Genomic DNA, 13,761 nt, shown 5'->3' on the forward strand with positions numbered 1-13,761 from the left:
GAGTAAGGATGTTTACTTGAATTGAACACAAAGCAGAAGATAAATTGACTTATGAACACCTTTCTAGTCAATGGCTTTGGTGCACGGATAGGAAGTCGCACAATGTTGAATTGGAAAAGTTGCTAGAAAGTTGTCCAAGTGAAGCTACTCTATTTGAAGTCTTCAAGCACAAAACCAACAAAAATGAAAATCTCAACACACATAGAGAGAAGAAAAGCCTAAACATGGCTATTCAGACCATGGTAATGGTAGCCTAATTAAGCATGGTCATGGTAAAATTAGTACATGTTAAAAAGTTTGTTGTTCAGCAGTTGAACCCTAGACAAGTAATCCGATATCATGTTTAGGAAGGGAAGAATATTATCCGAACTAATTTTAAAAAAGTTCATAAGACACTAAAAAAGAGTAAAGATAGTCCTCACAAGACACGAGTTATTTATATAAACTTTAGTTCTAAAAAGAACATTCGATTAAAAACTCAATTTCAATTTATATAATGAAAAATTTGTTTTCAAGTGTTAAAAAACTATTTTCACGAGTTGTTGAAGAGTAATTAAAAAAACATTAAAAAAATTAAATAAAACTAAAATAAATATATGTATCATTTTAAGGTTAATTAATAATAAGTTCAGATTCGGTTGTTATTTTAGTGAACCCATGAACCAACCCAATCTATAATATTTGGGTAATTGTAATTGATAACCATTTTATGAATAATAATTAATGATATAACACCATTTAAAAGAAATTGTAAATATAGCAAAATATATCGCTGATAGACTCGTAAGGTTTCTCAGTGATAGATCCAATATTTACAATATGGTCTATCGGTGATAGACTTCTATCATTGATAGAATTTGACAAATTTTGCTATATTTGTAAATGTTTTAAAATGTTGTTGTACACTTAATTATTTTGAATCTAATTGCTAAATTTACAACTATCTCTAATATTTTTGTTTATCCAAACCCATACAACTAATCCAAATCATATAGATTGAGCGTTGGGTTGATCAATATTTTAATTGGGTCATCATGTTTTTTTGAATACTCATACTACCTATACATGCATATATATTCACATTCCATTTATTTTTCAATGAGAAATTTATAATACTATGATGTGTACCAAATATTTTTTTAGTTCAAAGTAAAAAAATTATCTTGGTAATTGTTGAGCAAGAAATTTCGATCAATTAAATTATGTCACATCGTCAAAGCAAACATTGTGATAATTATAATTTAATTGGGTTTGAGTAGTTAAGTTTTCTCGTACCTAAATAAATTGATCAACTAATTAGATTCTAATATTTTTATAAAATACAAAGTCTACATCATAGAACAAGAAACAAAATCGAACATCATATTTGATCATTTATTTTTTATGCTAAAAATACATCCAAATTCATTATATTTTATTAAATATTTCAATAAAAGAACTAAAAAAGTTTAAATACTAAAGAAAAAATTTATTATTGTTGAACAATTTGACGAGAGGTAGAACGATTATTACCATGTGTAAAATGATCTTAATTTATTTAGTTGCTTTGGTGCAGAAGGAATGCAATGGTACGCTAAAATTGAGTTAAAATATGATATATATATATTAGAGGTCGGTGTTGAAATCTGTATTGTTGAAAAACATGGAAAGCGAAAATAGAGAAGTATGATGAGGGTAAAAGAGTCTGTTGAAGTATCACGTGGGTGTAAATAGTACATGACATGAACCCAACCAACCGTCAATGCATTCCTAATATGCATCTCTCTCTCTCTCCATTTTCATGTGGTCGTTCCTTACTTGTTTTTATTAGCTCTTATCTTTTTCTCCTTTTCATCTTATACTAAATATATGCTCATTATTACAAAATTCAACCTTTACTTTACTTCCTATAATTTCCCATTTTACATGATTTCTCCGCCAGAATTTTTGTAGGGTACTGGCCATGGTGTCCAAATTAAGGCCTACAATTTTTATGAGAGCGACACAAATGAACTTCTCTCTGTCCAAAAATAAAGGTTCATAAATGTTTAGGAGCAGAACAGATGGGAATGTATAAATCCTCTCACTTCCACATCTATCTTCTGATTTGGGATTATTGTAATTGGCTTCCGACTTGGGACCCAATCCATTTATATAAACGCCAATCTCCCACAAATATTATCACAATTAGGTCCTCATACTTATACTTATCAGTGTGTTTAATTTCTACCCATCTAATTTTAAATTTGAATGTGTAGTTGTTGTCACGTTATCCTAGTTTTTATAATTTATCCAAAGTTTTAAAGATATAAACAAAAATGTTTTAGATAGAAAACTAAAAACATAGGAAGAGATTTGAATAGATACATTTTTGAAAAGCAAGTCCCTTACCAAAGTTAAAAAAGAAATGTTAGCGATGGACATAAAATAGGGAAGAAAGCGAGTTGGGTGTTGAGGGTAGGGCACTGTGCCCTACAAAATCAATACCTATTTATTTCTAAACTTAATTCTTTATTTATTTATGTTGTGGGTCTGGCTGGACACAAGAGTTTATTATTAGCCACTTTTTTTAGCTCATGATTTAGTTTTTTTTTTATTTTTTGGGCAGGAATGTCAGTGGTCACACACACTTCACTTGCACTCATCTCCTCTCTTTCTCTTGGAATTTGTATAATATTATTGACTTGGTTGTTGTATTTCCATTTTCTACTGCTTGTTTCTTCCCACCGGCGTTGAGAATCTTTATGATCATATTTCTCAGTTTTTAGAATCATTTTGCAGTGAAGTTGTTGATTGAATTCCTGCTAAACCACCCCCTCCCCCCTCCCTTCTCCATTTTCTACTTCTTGTCTTCTTCTTTCTTTTCAGAATAAACCCCAACTCTCTTCTTCTTCTTCTTCTTCTTCTTCTTCTGTCTTCTGTCTTCTTCTTCTTCACTCTTCTTTTTCGGCTTCAACAAACCCAATTCCTGTTTCCAATTCTAATTTTGAAACCACCCATTTAACTTTTTTACTTCTTCTTTTTACTTTTTCTTTTTCTGGATGATGGAGGTTTGCTGTAATCTTGAAGTGGATGTCAATGGCGAAAAGATTTTCATGGTGGATAAGGTAATTAATTCTCTGCTCCTTTTTCACCCCCTTTTGATTCTGGGTTTTCTCAATTCTCCTTTGGTTTTTTTTTTTTTTTTTTTTTTGTTTTGTTTTGTTTTACTTTACCTCTTCTCTGGAGTATGTTTTTGATCACTTGTTTTTGGTTTAATTTTGTGTTGATTTTTTTGTGTTTTTTGTGTTTTTTTTTTTTTTGGTTATATCTGTAGAAAATTGTAGCTTCATACTCTGGGAGGCTGAGCAAGCTATTTGGTAAATCAAAGTCTACTTCAAGAAATTTGAAGCTGATATTTCAGGATTTTCCTGGAGGGGCAGAGGGATTTGAGTTGATATTGAAGTTCTGTTACAACAATGGAAATATTAAATTGAACCCTTCAAATGTCCCTCTATTGTATTCTGCAGCACAATTCATGGAGATGAACAGTTCATTCTCAGGAACCCAAAATTTACAAGAACGAACAGAGAAATACATTGAAGATATCAGTGAGTGGAGTTGGTCTGAGCTTTTGAATGCTTTGAAACGATGTCAAGATTTGTCTCTTAGCCCTTCAATTGTGATTGAGAAATGCTTAGATTCTCTTGTTGGAAGGCTGAACTTAGCTGTGGAAGCAAATTCTTGTCCATCTACCTCCTCGCCCGATAGCTCAGCGTTACGGTTATCGTGTGATACGAAAAGTACTGAAAGCTTAAAGACAGGGTTCTCTAATGGATTATGGTGGTTTGAGGAACTTTTAATATTCACTCCTGATTTGGTTAAAATGTTCGTGCAATTTATACTCGAACGAAATTTTGATGAAGTTGTCATTGGTAGGTTCCTTATTTATTACCAGAAATTGAAGTCTTCGAATGCTACAAGGGACGAAAAGCGTAAGATTGTTGAGGTTGTAGTCGAAATGCTTTATGTTCTTGAGCACAGTTCTGTTTCCTGCAAGAGCCTTTTCAGCATTCTTCGAGTTGCTTTGGGATTGAACATAGACAAATATATTCGAAATAAGTTGGAGAAGATGATCGGTGCACGGTTAGATCAAGGATCGTTGGACAATTTACTACTTCCATCTCCATCCGGGATGAATTATTTATATGATGTGAATCTTGTTCTAAGATTCGTCAAAGCGTTTTTGCTTGAAAAAACGAACCGAACATCTCCGATGCCATTAAAAAGAGTAGCTAGGTTAATGGATTTGTACATGGCAGAAGTAGCTCCTGACCCTTGCTTAAAGCCTTCAAAGTTTCTAGCCCTTGCTAAAGCCCTGCCAGATTTTGCTCGAAGCTCCCACGACGATATGTACCGTGCCATAGATATGTACATAGAGGTAATAACGTGAACCAATACAGCTCTTTTATGATCATATCTTTTGAATTGTTTCAACTTTTTTTTAATCTCCTGGGAGTTTTTTAGGCTTTGAATCCTTAATTTTAGAATGTATGGTGTGACTGAATCATGTTGATTACAGGTTCATACAGAAATGTCAGAAGAAGAAAAGGTTAAGCTGTGTTGTGCATTGAATTATGAGAAGCTTTCAGCTGAAACTTGCATAAATCTTTCAGAAAACATAAGATTTCCATCCACATCTTCCATACAAGCCCTGATTTCTGAGCAACTCAAGCTCAAAACCTTACTTCAAACAGCTAACAGCTCTTCGTCCATCACAAGTTTGCCTTGTAAACTCGAGGAGAAGCTCGATTTTCCAGAAGAGAATGAGAAATTGAAAGCACATATACAAGGAATCCAATGGAGAGTGATGGAATTAGAGCATGTTTGTAAGAAAATACAAACTCAAATGACAAAAATGATGAAATCTAAAGTAACAAATGATAGTCAGCTGAAATCTTTGCCATGGCTTTGTTCATAGTCTAATTCCTTAATCTGAAATATTGTTGTTTGTATTGTACAAAGAGAGGAAATTCTTTTATCCTTATTAAGATAGACACTGAGGTTAACTAGGTGCTGTTTGTTTTTCATTGTAGATTCAAAATATTGGGTTGTGTACAGTGACAGAGATGAAAATTGAAGAAGAAAAGAAAAGAAAAGAAAAAGAAGAGAGCTTTTTCTTTCTTTTTTGGTTATGATTTGCATCTTTTAGCCCTCTATAGTGCTTGTCAATATGTATAATCGCAAATGTTGAGTCCTTTTCTTCTGTTATCCCTATGCTCTGTGGCATTTCTTCATCTCTAAATCACTATTTTCCCTCAACACTTTGCACTGAGACAATGAAACTTCAGCACAATTATAACCTTTATATTTGCCTTTTTCACCTTTTCCATATACATCTTCAAAAAGTAACACAATCAATTATGTTAAAAAATCAGTTCAACAGAAACTTTCATTCAACACACAAAACCAACATCCAAACCAAAAGTTAATAGATTCAACATTTAACTCTAATAACGATTTCGTGTTTTCTTGACTGTTTTTTCAAATTTATACTTGTTTTCCTTCTGATTTTTCTTGTAGGATATTTAACTTCTTAAGCATACAAAATTAAGAGGATGTGAAGTTAGTGGAGTGGATTAGTTAAAGCTCACACCATGTTTGGGGGCTTATAACTTGAATGAATGACTATAATAACCAACTCGAAAGAAGCCTTTGAACATCTCCAATATGAAATGATTAGAGGAAAAAGTAGAAGTCAGTAATAATGTGTTTTGTTGAGCAAGATCCTAAATGAAGTGGCAAGTTGGTAAAAGTAAAATAGTATTTTTGGAGTTTGGGAACTGAAATTATGACCCGGAGAGAGTATAGTATGAAGAAAGAGAATCCCAAAAGGAATTTGGCTTAAACGCTACTCTTTTGTTGGTGTGTTGTTCCATTTCCAATGCCAATTTATTTAGGTTTCTTAAAACTACACCCACTCATCCCAACTTAATTTTTGTGCAATTCAGAGCAATCCCTTACGTTATTCAATCTTAATTATACTTTCTAATCACTTTCTTCACTCCCAATAATAATGGGCATTACAAATCCTTTTGTTGGATAATTCCATAGTTTGACCTAAATATTATTAGCACAAATGTTACTTGACATTTTTTTCAACACAATTTTATATCTTTTGTGCCTTTTCTTTTCTATATATCTTCTCTCCAAATATGTCTCTCATAATCTCTCTTGATCAAACTATGCGATAAAGAACGAAGTTGTGTCTTCTTCCTCTACCAATGCGCGATAACTAGAGGCAACAAATAGAGCTTTTTCACTTGATCATGCAAGATGGTATTTGAGTAGATGGTCTAGAGAGCTTGTGAAATCAAACACCTACTTTAATCCATTAGTTTAAGCTTTTGGGTAAGAGAAGAAAGACACCACTCAAACAAAACAAAAAATGAGCAAGAGAAAAACAAAAAGTGATATAGAATTAGAAACCACCAAGGAAACAAAGATGTGTGAAGGAAACTTTATTTTGAAAAAAAAAAAAGGATCAAATTTATTTTTCTTTTCTTTTTGGTAAAAAGTGTAAGATCTTGGGTATACAAAGAAAAAAGAATTGTGGAATATTTATGTGAAGAAAGGAATTTGTATTTTTTGGGAGTAGGGAAGACAAAGGTATCTTATAAAAACACAGAGGGTAAATGAATGGAAGTGCTTTTGGTGCAAGCAACATTGACTTTCACCATCCACAAAAAAAGCCACAACCTTTCAAATTACAATGTACAAAACACAACCCCAAAGCATTAAACCACTTTTTTTTCTCTTTCTTTTGGCTTTTCTTTTGATGAATATAATATATAGTATAAAGTTCAATTTGGCTTATATTCAATATGTGGGTTGTAAGTTCTTCCAATTTTCCTACGAAAAGTAGAGGATTTGATTTCAAAATCGGTGGGGGGTTTTATTTCAAAACTAGTTATGTTTTTTTGAATTTGAAATAGGATTTGTTAGCTCTAACGGTAAATTAGTAAACTTTAATATTTTATTCTTTATTTTAAAAATGAAAAAATAAATTAAAATATTTATAAAATAAAATTTTTGGATTCCTTCAGGATAACTAACATATCCTCCATTCAGCTATCAATGTCACATATATAAGGATATCACTTACTATCAAACGTTTCTTATTAATATAATCTAAAATTTTGCTATAACTTATAAATATTTTGTCAAATTACATTTTTTTTAAAAAATTTATTTAACTGTCTCTAGCCTACCTAACCAATTTGGAAATAGTTTCATTTTTTGTGTTAGTCAGTATAATTTTCCTTTTATTATTTAAGTGCATGGTATAATAATTTTATTAGTTTTTTTTTCAAATTTGATTATTCCTTCTAACACTTATAGTTGAAATTGGACCTCCAAAACATGATAAAAATTAAGCCCTTTCAACTTATCCCATGCATTATTAAAATTCTATTAGTACAAATTTGAACATCTTTTGAAAACTAGTTTATTACCACGTGCATGTCATGTGTATTTATATTTTTAACTTTAACTATATATTAACATTTGAATAAAATATTATTGAGTACCTATAGTTAAAAATAATTTAAATTGACATTTATATATGCTTTTTTTATGTTTAACATATAATCAAGTACAATTTTATGAACTTTTTAAACTCTTCAAAAAAAAAATTTGATATTATTTTTTAATTTTAAAAACTCTACTCATTTGTTAAAAGATAAAAAGATCCATGTCGGTCGATAATTCTTCAATAATATACTTTATAATAGTAGGATATATTTACAAAATACCCTAAACTAATATATGAATGTCTAAGTGTGAAAAAGTTAGATAAAATGAATTTGTTTAGCGATTTTGATACAATTAAATAAACACTTTTTAAAAGACAATGATACTTTTATTATTAATTTTAATTAATTAATTACACCATGAGTTTGGCCATTTTTATGAAAAAATCGGGTTGTTAAAAGATATATATATTGACTTGGATTAAAATTTTGTTAGGAGCGGTAAATAGCTTGTCAATTCTTCTATTTTAAAAATTTTCACAATTATATAAATATACAAGACAATGCAAAAAAAAACATTGGGAATCAAATTAGTGAAGAATGTACGATTTAGGTATGCATAGTACACTTTCTCTTTTTCTTTCTTACACTTTTTTATTTCATTTAATTTTTTTTTGAAATATGAGATATGGAATTGTGTCAATGCTTAATTTTTCTCTTATATATTACATTATTCTTACCTCTCAATCAAAAGAATATTGTCGTATGATAACATTTTTTTTTTGTCTTAGTTTTATGAGATTGCTATATCTTAATAATTTTCGTCATATATATTTGCATTATAGAAAAAGAGATGTCATGAGTTGTTTTTTTTTAAAAATATTTTTGTCATTTGATGCAATTTAAAAAAAAAAATTGTTGGTTTCATTTTTGATGTCATATATATAAATATGTAATTGTTTTAAAAATGAAATGGTAAATGTGTCTAAAAATGTTTTTTTTTACATTTTGACATTTTATATACTAATAAAGACACATGCATATGAATGTATAATGTGTAGCTTATAGCAAACATTGTTGGACTTGATCCAAACTTTAACTCTGTAATCAAACGTTGACACTTTAAACCAATAGACTTTCACATATAGAAGTTAGGAAGATGCTACAAATATGTTGGTAGAAAAAAAATAAAGGAAATCTATTATAATTAAATTTGATTAGGTAGCTAAGTGTTAATTTTATTTTTCATCACCATCTAAATGATATTTTTTTTGAAGAGGCTAATTAATATAGTGGGTTTTTAAAGTATAGGTTGGGTATGTTTTGTCCTTACATTTTCATCCCATTTCTATGTTGTAGCGGTTGTGACTTTTCAAGAAATTAGTTATGCGCTCATCTACTCATGTTGGCTAATTAGTTAATTAAGATGGTTGTTTACCATTGCTAATCATTTTGCGTAGGCTTAGATAAGTTGTGTAAATCCAGATTTTGATGGACAATTAAATTAATTAATTCATTAACTAAGCCTTAGCTTTTTAATTATATAATCTTCACGACTCTCTCCCCTTTCCACTCCCTACAATTTTACTTTGTTCACAATTTATTTTCTTACGTCTTTTGAAAGCAAACACCACACCAAATCCTCCTCAATCAATATAATTAACCCGAGATTGTATTTAAGAAACTCAGTGGTTCTATCTGGTTTGATCTGTGTTATTACACCATAATAATACAGATTAAGGTAGCTGCTACAAAATGTTTATCTAATCCATTATCAAACGATTCAACATCATTAACGGTAAAGTGTTCCATCAATATTCTAATATATCCATGCAACACCTTATAATTATGATTTGAGAGTTCAAAAGAGAGAAGGTCTTTTTTTGAAAAAAAGAAAAATAGAAACAAAACAAACACTATTTAAAAAACTTGAGTAACAAAGGAAAAGGTATTCATTTATTTTACATATATGGATGGACTCGTTCGGTAAAGTAGTTTAATTATGACCATTTTTTTCACCAAGTACCACTTTCATAATGAAACGCGGCCTACACTTGGCCACTAATGACTCAACTTTAGGCATTGTGAGCCCTTCACCTTCCCTCATATCAACTAACAAATTACTCATTTTTTTCCACTCAAAACATTGAATCAACGATGCCAATGTCAAGCCAACCACGCGTTGGGCCATAGCCATACCGGGGCATGCCCTCCTCCCCAAACCAAATGGCAACAATTTGTAAGAGTTCTCAAATCCAACCGCATTTACATGTCTTTCTGGCTTAAAACTACCAGCATCTTCCCATACATTTGGATCTCGATGTATAGCCCAAGCATTAATCAATACAATTGTATTACGTGGAACGTCATAACCTCCTATTTTGCAGTCTTCAGATGCACAATGTGGTACGAGTAAAGGACCAGGTGGACTTAGCCGAAGAGTCTCGGAGATTATTCCTTGTAGGTAACTTAAACTCGATAAATCGACTTCATTCACCATACGTTCTTGTCCTATATAGGAATCTATTTCGGCTTTGGCCTTATCTAAGACGATTGGATTGTTAAGTAAATGAGACAGTGCCCATTGTAATGTCACAGCGCTTGTGTCAATCCCTGCTATTAATATATCCTGCAAGAATAATTGAGAGCACTCGGTGAACCCATCTATGTTAGCTTTAATGTTATGGTATATTTTTGGATGGAAAAAAGAGAAGTTATTTGCTATATATTTATGACCATTTTACTCTCTATGAAAAATTTCATCACCAACTTTTATCACGTACAAACTTACTCTTTAAATATAGTTTATAAAAAGTTTTGATTTCTTATTAATTTATCAATCAATAAAATATATAGAAGCTCAATTGTTACCAAAATTTGAAAATTCATAATCTAATGCACTTGCTTGGTTTTTAGTTCTAGTTTCTCAAAATTGTTTATAAGGATTCGCGTTCTTTATCTATATTACTTTATATGTTCAGTTGTTGGGTGTTTCTAGAATCAAAATCAAGTTTTCAAAACTAAGGTATGGTTGAATAATTATTTTAATTTTTTTTTTGTGTCTTTGAAAATTAATTAAGTATATTAATTTCCTCTCAATTTCTTACCATAATTTACTTTTTTTCAAGTACAATATATAGTTGGATTCTTAGCTAAATTCCAAAATCAATAACAAGTTTTTATAAACTACTTTCTTTTCAAAATTGGTTTGGTTCTTTAATTCATTAGTAAAAAGTTTGTAACAAAACAAGAAATTTGGAAGATTGAAGTCATGTTTATAATTTTTTTTTTAAAGAAAGTAATATATAAACCTGATAGTTACGAAAAGAGACCCTAAAATAATAGTTTTTGTTTTTAAATATTTGATTAAGAATTTAAATGTGTAAATTGAAAATTTGAAACTCTAAGCAATAAATGGTGAGAAACAAGCAAAACTTTTAATACAAAAAACCAAGTAATTAGAAGCTTGAATCTGTAAAGTGTAAAATAAAAAATAAAAAGATCATATTGTTAATCTTATGAGGACGAAAAAAATGTTTATATATTGGAAAATCAAACTTAGATGTTCTAATTTAGAAAGAAAAACATACTTGTATGAGACCTTTGATAATTAGGTCACTGTAATATTTCGGATCGGTTTTCTGCAAACGAAGTAAATGTTGAATCATAGTGTTTCCTTCATCTTCTTCATTCCTAATCTCATCAACTAATCTTTGAAGAACTTCATCCATTCTTCTTCCAATCTTCATTATCCTTTTATTATAACCACTTGGATCAATCCAATTCCATAAAGGTATGAAATCCCCTGGATTTGTTGATCCAGCATGTGCCATTATTTGTGTCACCAACTCTTTTAATCTTTTGCAATATCCCTCATCTTCCAACACATTAATATTTTTATTATTCTCTTTGCAAAACTTCTTTCCACCCACCATTCTCATGACAATATTGGATGTAAGATCCAACAACATTGACTCCAATTCCACAACCCTAAACTCATCTTCAAACTTATAATTACCACATAATTTACATAGTAAACGTTTGACTTCCTCTTCTCGAATTCTCGAGAACGAATTAAGACGAGTTGTCGAGAAAATCTCGAGAGTACAAATTCGGCGGAGGTTTCGCCAATGTTCACCATAAGGGGACACCGCCATGGTGGTATTGTTGTATGATAAGTACTTTCCGGAGTTTAAAGAAGGTCGGTTTGCAAGAATGATATCGTTCTTTGTGAAACATTCTTGGACGGCTGAAGGAGAAGATACAAGTAGGACGAGACGAGAACCGAATTTGAGAGAGAAGACATGGCCATACTTTTGGGAGAGGGTTTGTAATGTTTTGTGGACAGGATGTTTGAGAAGATGAAGATGACCTATGAATGGAAGACCAAAAAGTGGAGTTGGTGGGAGGTTTAAGCGATGAGGTTTAAATAAAAAGGAGTAGCCAAGTAGAAGAGAAATGAGAGAGAGCAAAGCGTAAAGCAAGTGATCAAAATCCATGCTTTTGTAATTTTGATAACTTTAATCTTCTTTCCATCTAATATATATATATATATATATAGCCCACGTTCAAGATTTGGTAGCAAGAAAGGAAAGAAACAGAAGGAACAAGCATGAATAATAATAATTAAAAAGGAGGGGATTTTCTTTCCAAAAGTAAATATTTTAATCAAAGTGTAGAAAGAAGAAAAATTGATTAAATTTAAATTCGTCTAATTTTATGGTTTGTGTTTCACGTTTGTGTTTCAAAATTCTCTGGGAGTTTTTGAAATTTTAGGAAGTGGAAGTGTTTATAAGGTAGTTGAATTCTTAAAAGTATGTAACATGACACCTTTTTAGTGTAGAAAAATAAATTAAAATGTTTATAAAATGTAGTTTATCATTTATTAGTGTTTATTGTTGAAAATAGAAACTGATAGAAGCATATGAGTATTTATCATTAATAAAACATGAAATTTTGCAATATTTTGTAAATATTTTTAGCACTTTTGTTGTGTACAATAATTCTTCATTATTCAAATATATATACATATACATATATAACATTTTTCTAAAAAAAATATAACAAATCAACAAAATATTTTACACTGTATAGTACACTTTCGAAAACGAATAAAAGGTCACATGACCACAATGAAAAATGCCAAAAATGTCCTAGTCAACATGCAATTAATTGGCTACTCATGAGCGAAATTTTCTTCTAAACGATCATAATATACGATCGTGTAGCAAAATGGTACATGGTCATATACCAAATTTAAATAATCTTGGTTGTTAAACCTGACTATACGATCTTGTACCAAAATCTAAACATGTACCAATATCGTTTATATTTGGTATACAGACTTGTACAAATATAGTTTATATTTAGTACACAAACTTGTACCAATATTGTTTAGATTTGGTACACAATCATGTTATCAAATCTAAATTACTAATATCCCAACGATTTTTGTTCAGGATCATATACCAAGATCTTTTATATTTGGTATCGATATTAAACCAAATAACACTTTAAAAAAATAAAATATTTATAAAAAAAAATTAAGAAAGAAGACTAAAAATAAAAGAAAAATTGGAGAAAAAGAAAAAGAAAGAAGATGGAAGAGAAGATCAAATTTGAAATATTTTTTTAAAAAAAGTGGAATAGATGTATTTTTCAAAATTTGATTTTGTTATATTTTATTATATTTATGAAAAGTAAGGTGTTTTATTAGTTTAAGTTAAAAGATAAGAATTTGAACATTATTGATTTTTTAAGAGACGAAATGCTCTAATTCACAAATATTTTAAAGTTTGTTAATCTTTTAAACCAACAAATATTTTACTATTAGTAATGTTCTTTAGTCCACAGCTCAAGGTTATTAATTTTACATGGCTCATTGATTTTTTTAATGAGTATATTTTGAATCATGAAAATTGAGATGCAGCCAACCTTTTATTTCATTTTGCAAATTGAGAAAAAAGAAAAGAAAAAAAAAAGGTTTCATCTATGACATTTATCCCACACATTTGACTAAATATATATTTATACAATTATTGGTTGTTTTGGTGACACAACACCCATAATAAAGAATTTGGATTGAGAGACTAAGTTATATAAGTTGGTGGAAATAAATTAGAAAATGTTTATTTACAAAGACTTTAGAAAAGAAAAACAATTAAATTCATCAATACTCAACTCCTTCTCTAAAATAGTATTATGCATACTTATTATTATTATTTTCTTTTTTTGAAGACCATATTTAAATTCAATGTGAATGCATGGGTGT

At 29.9% G+C, this 13,761-nt stretch overlaps 2 protein-coding genes across 2 annotated transcripts; one reads left to right on the forward strand and one right to left on the reverse strand.

Moving 5' to 3' along the window:
• Positions 1-2,467: 2,467 nt before the first annotated feature.
• On the forward strand, positions 2,468-5,229 carry LOC101205860 (BTB/POZ domain-containing protein At3g22104). The gene is made up of 3 exons (XM_004151877.3): positions 2,468-3,086; positions 3,296-4,399; positions 4,541-5,229. The coding sequence occupies exons 1-3, from the start codon at positions 3,021-3,023 to the stop codon at positions 4,937-4,939; spliced, it is 1,569 nt and encodes a 522-aa protein (XP_004151925.2). The 5' UTR covers positions 2,468-3,020; the 3' UTR covers positions 4,940-5,229.
• A 4,257-nt stretch (positions 5,230-9,486) lies between these two features.
• On the reverse strand, positions 9,487-11,989 carry LOC101205626 (cytochrome P450 81Q32). The gene is made up of 2 exons (XM_004151876.2): positions 11,081-11,989; positions 9,487-10,119 (listed from the first exon to the last, which is right to left on the reverse strand). Exons 1-2 carry the CDS (start codon positions 11,987-11,989, stop codon positions 9,487-9,489), a joined length of 1,542 nt encoding a protein of 513 aa, XP_004151924.2.
• Between the last annotated feature and the right edge of the window lie 1,772 nt (positions 11,990-13,761).

Source organism: Cucumis sativus, chromosome 2 (assembly GCF_000004075.3).
Source record: "Cucumis sativus cultivar 9930 chromosome 2, Cucumber_9930_V3, whole genome shotgun sequence".
Lineage (NCBI taxonomy): Eukaryota > Viridiplantae > Streptophyta > Magnoliopsida > Cucurbitales > Cucurbitaceae > Cucumis > Cucumis sativus.

Bases quoted from the DNA above. Each gene is read 5' to 3' on its own strand.
- LOC101205860 (XM_004151877.3), top strand. From the start codon at position 3,021: ATGATGGAGGTTTGCTGTAATCTTGAAGTGGATGTCAATGGCGAAAAG. The intron at 3,087-3,295 runs GTAATTAATTCT...TTATATCTGTAG, and splicing joins AGATTTTCATGGTGGATAAG to AAAATTGTAGCTTCATACTC. The intron at 4,400-4,540 runs GTAATAACGTGA...TGTTGATTACAG, and splicing joins CCATAGATATGTACATAGAG to GTTCATACAGAAATGTCAGA.
- LOC101205626 (XM_004151876.2), bottom strand. From the start codon at position 11,989: ATGGATTTTGATCACTTGCTTTACGCTTTGCTCTCTCTCATTTCTCTT. The intron at 10,120-11,080 runs GTATGTTTTTCT...TTATTCTTGCAG, and splicing joins TTATCAAAGGTCTCATACAA to GATATATTAATAGCAGGGAT.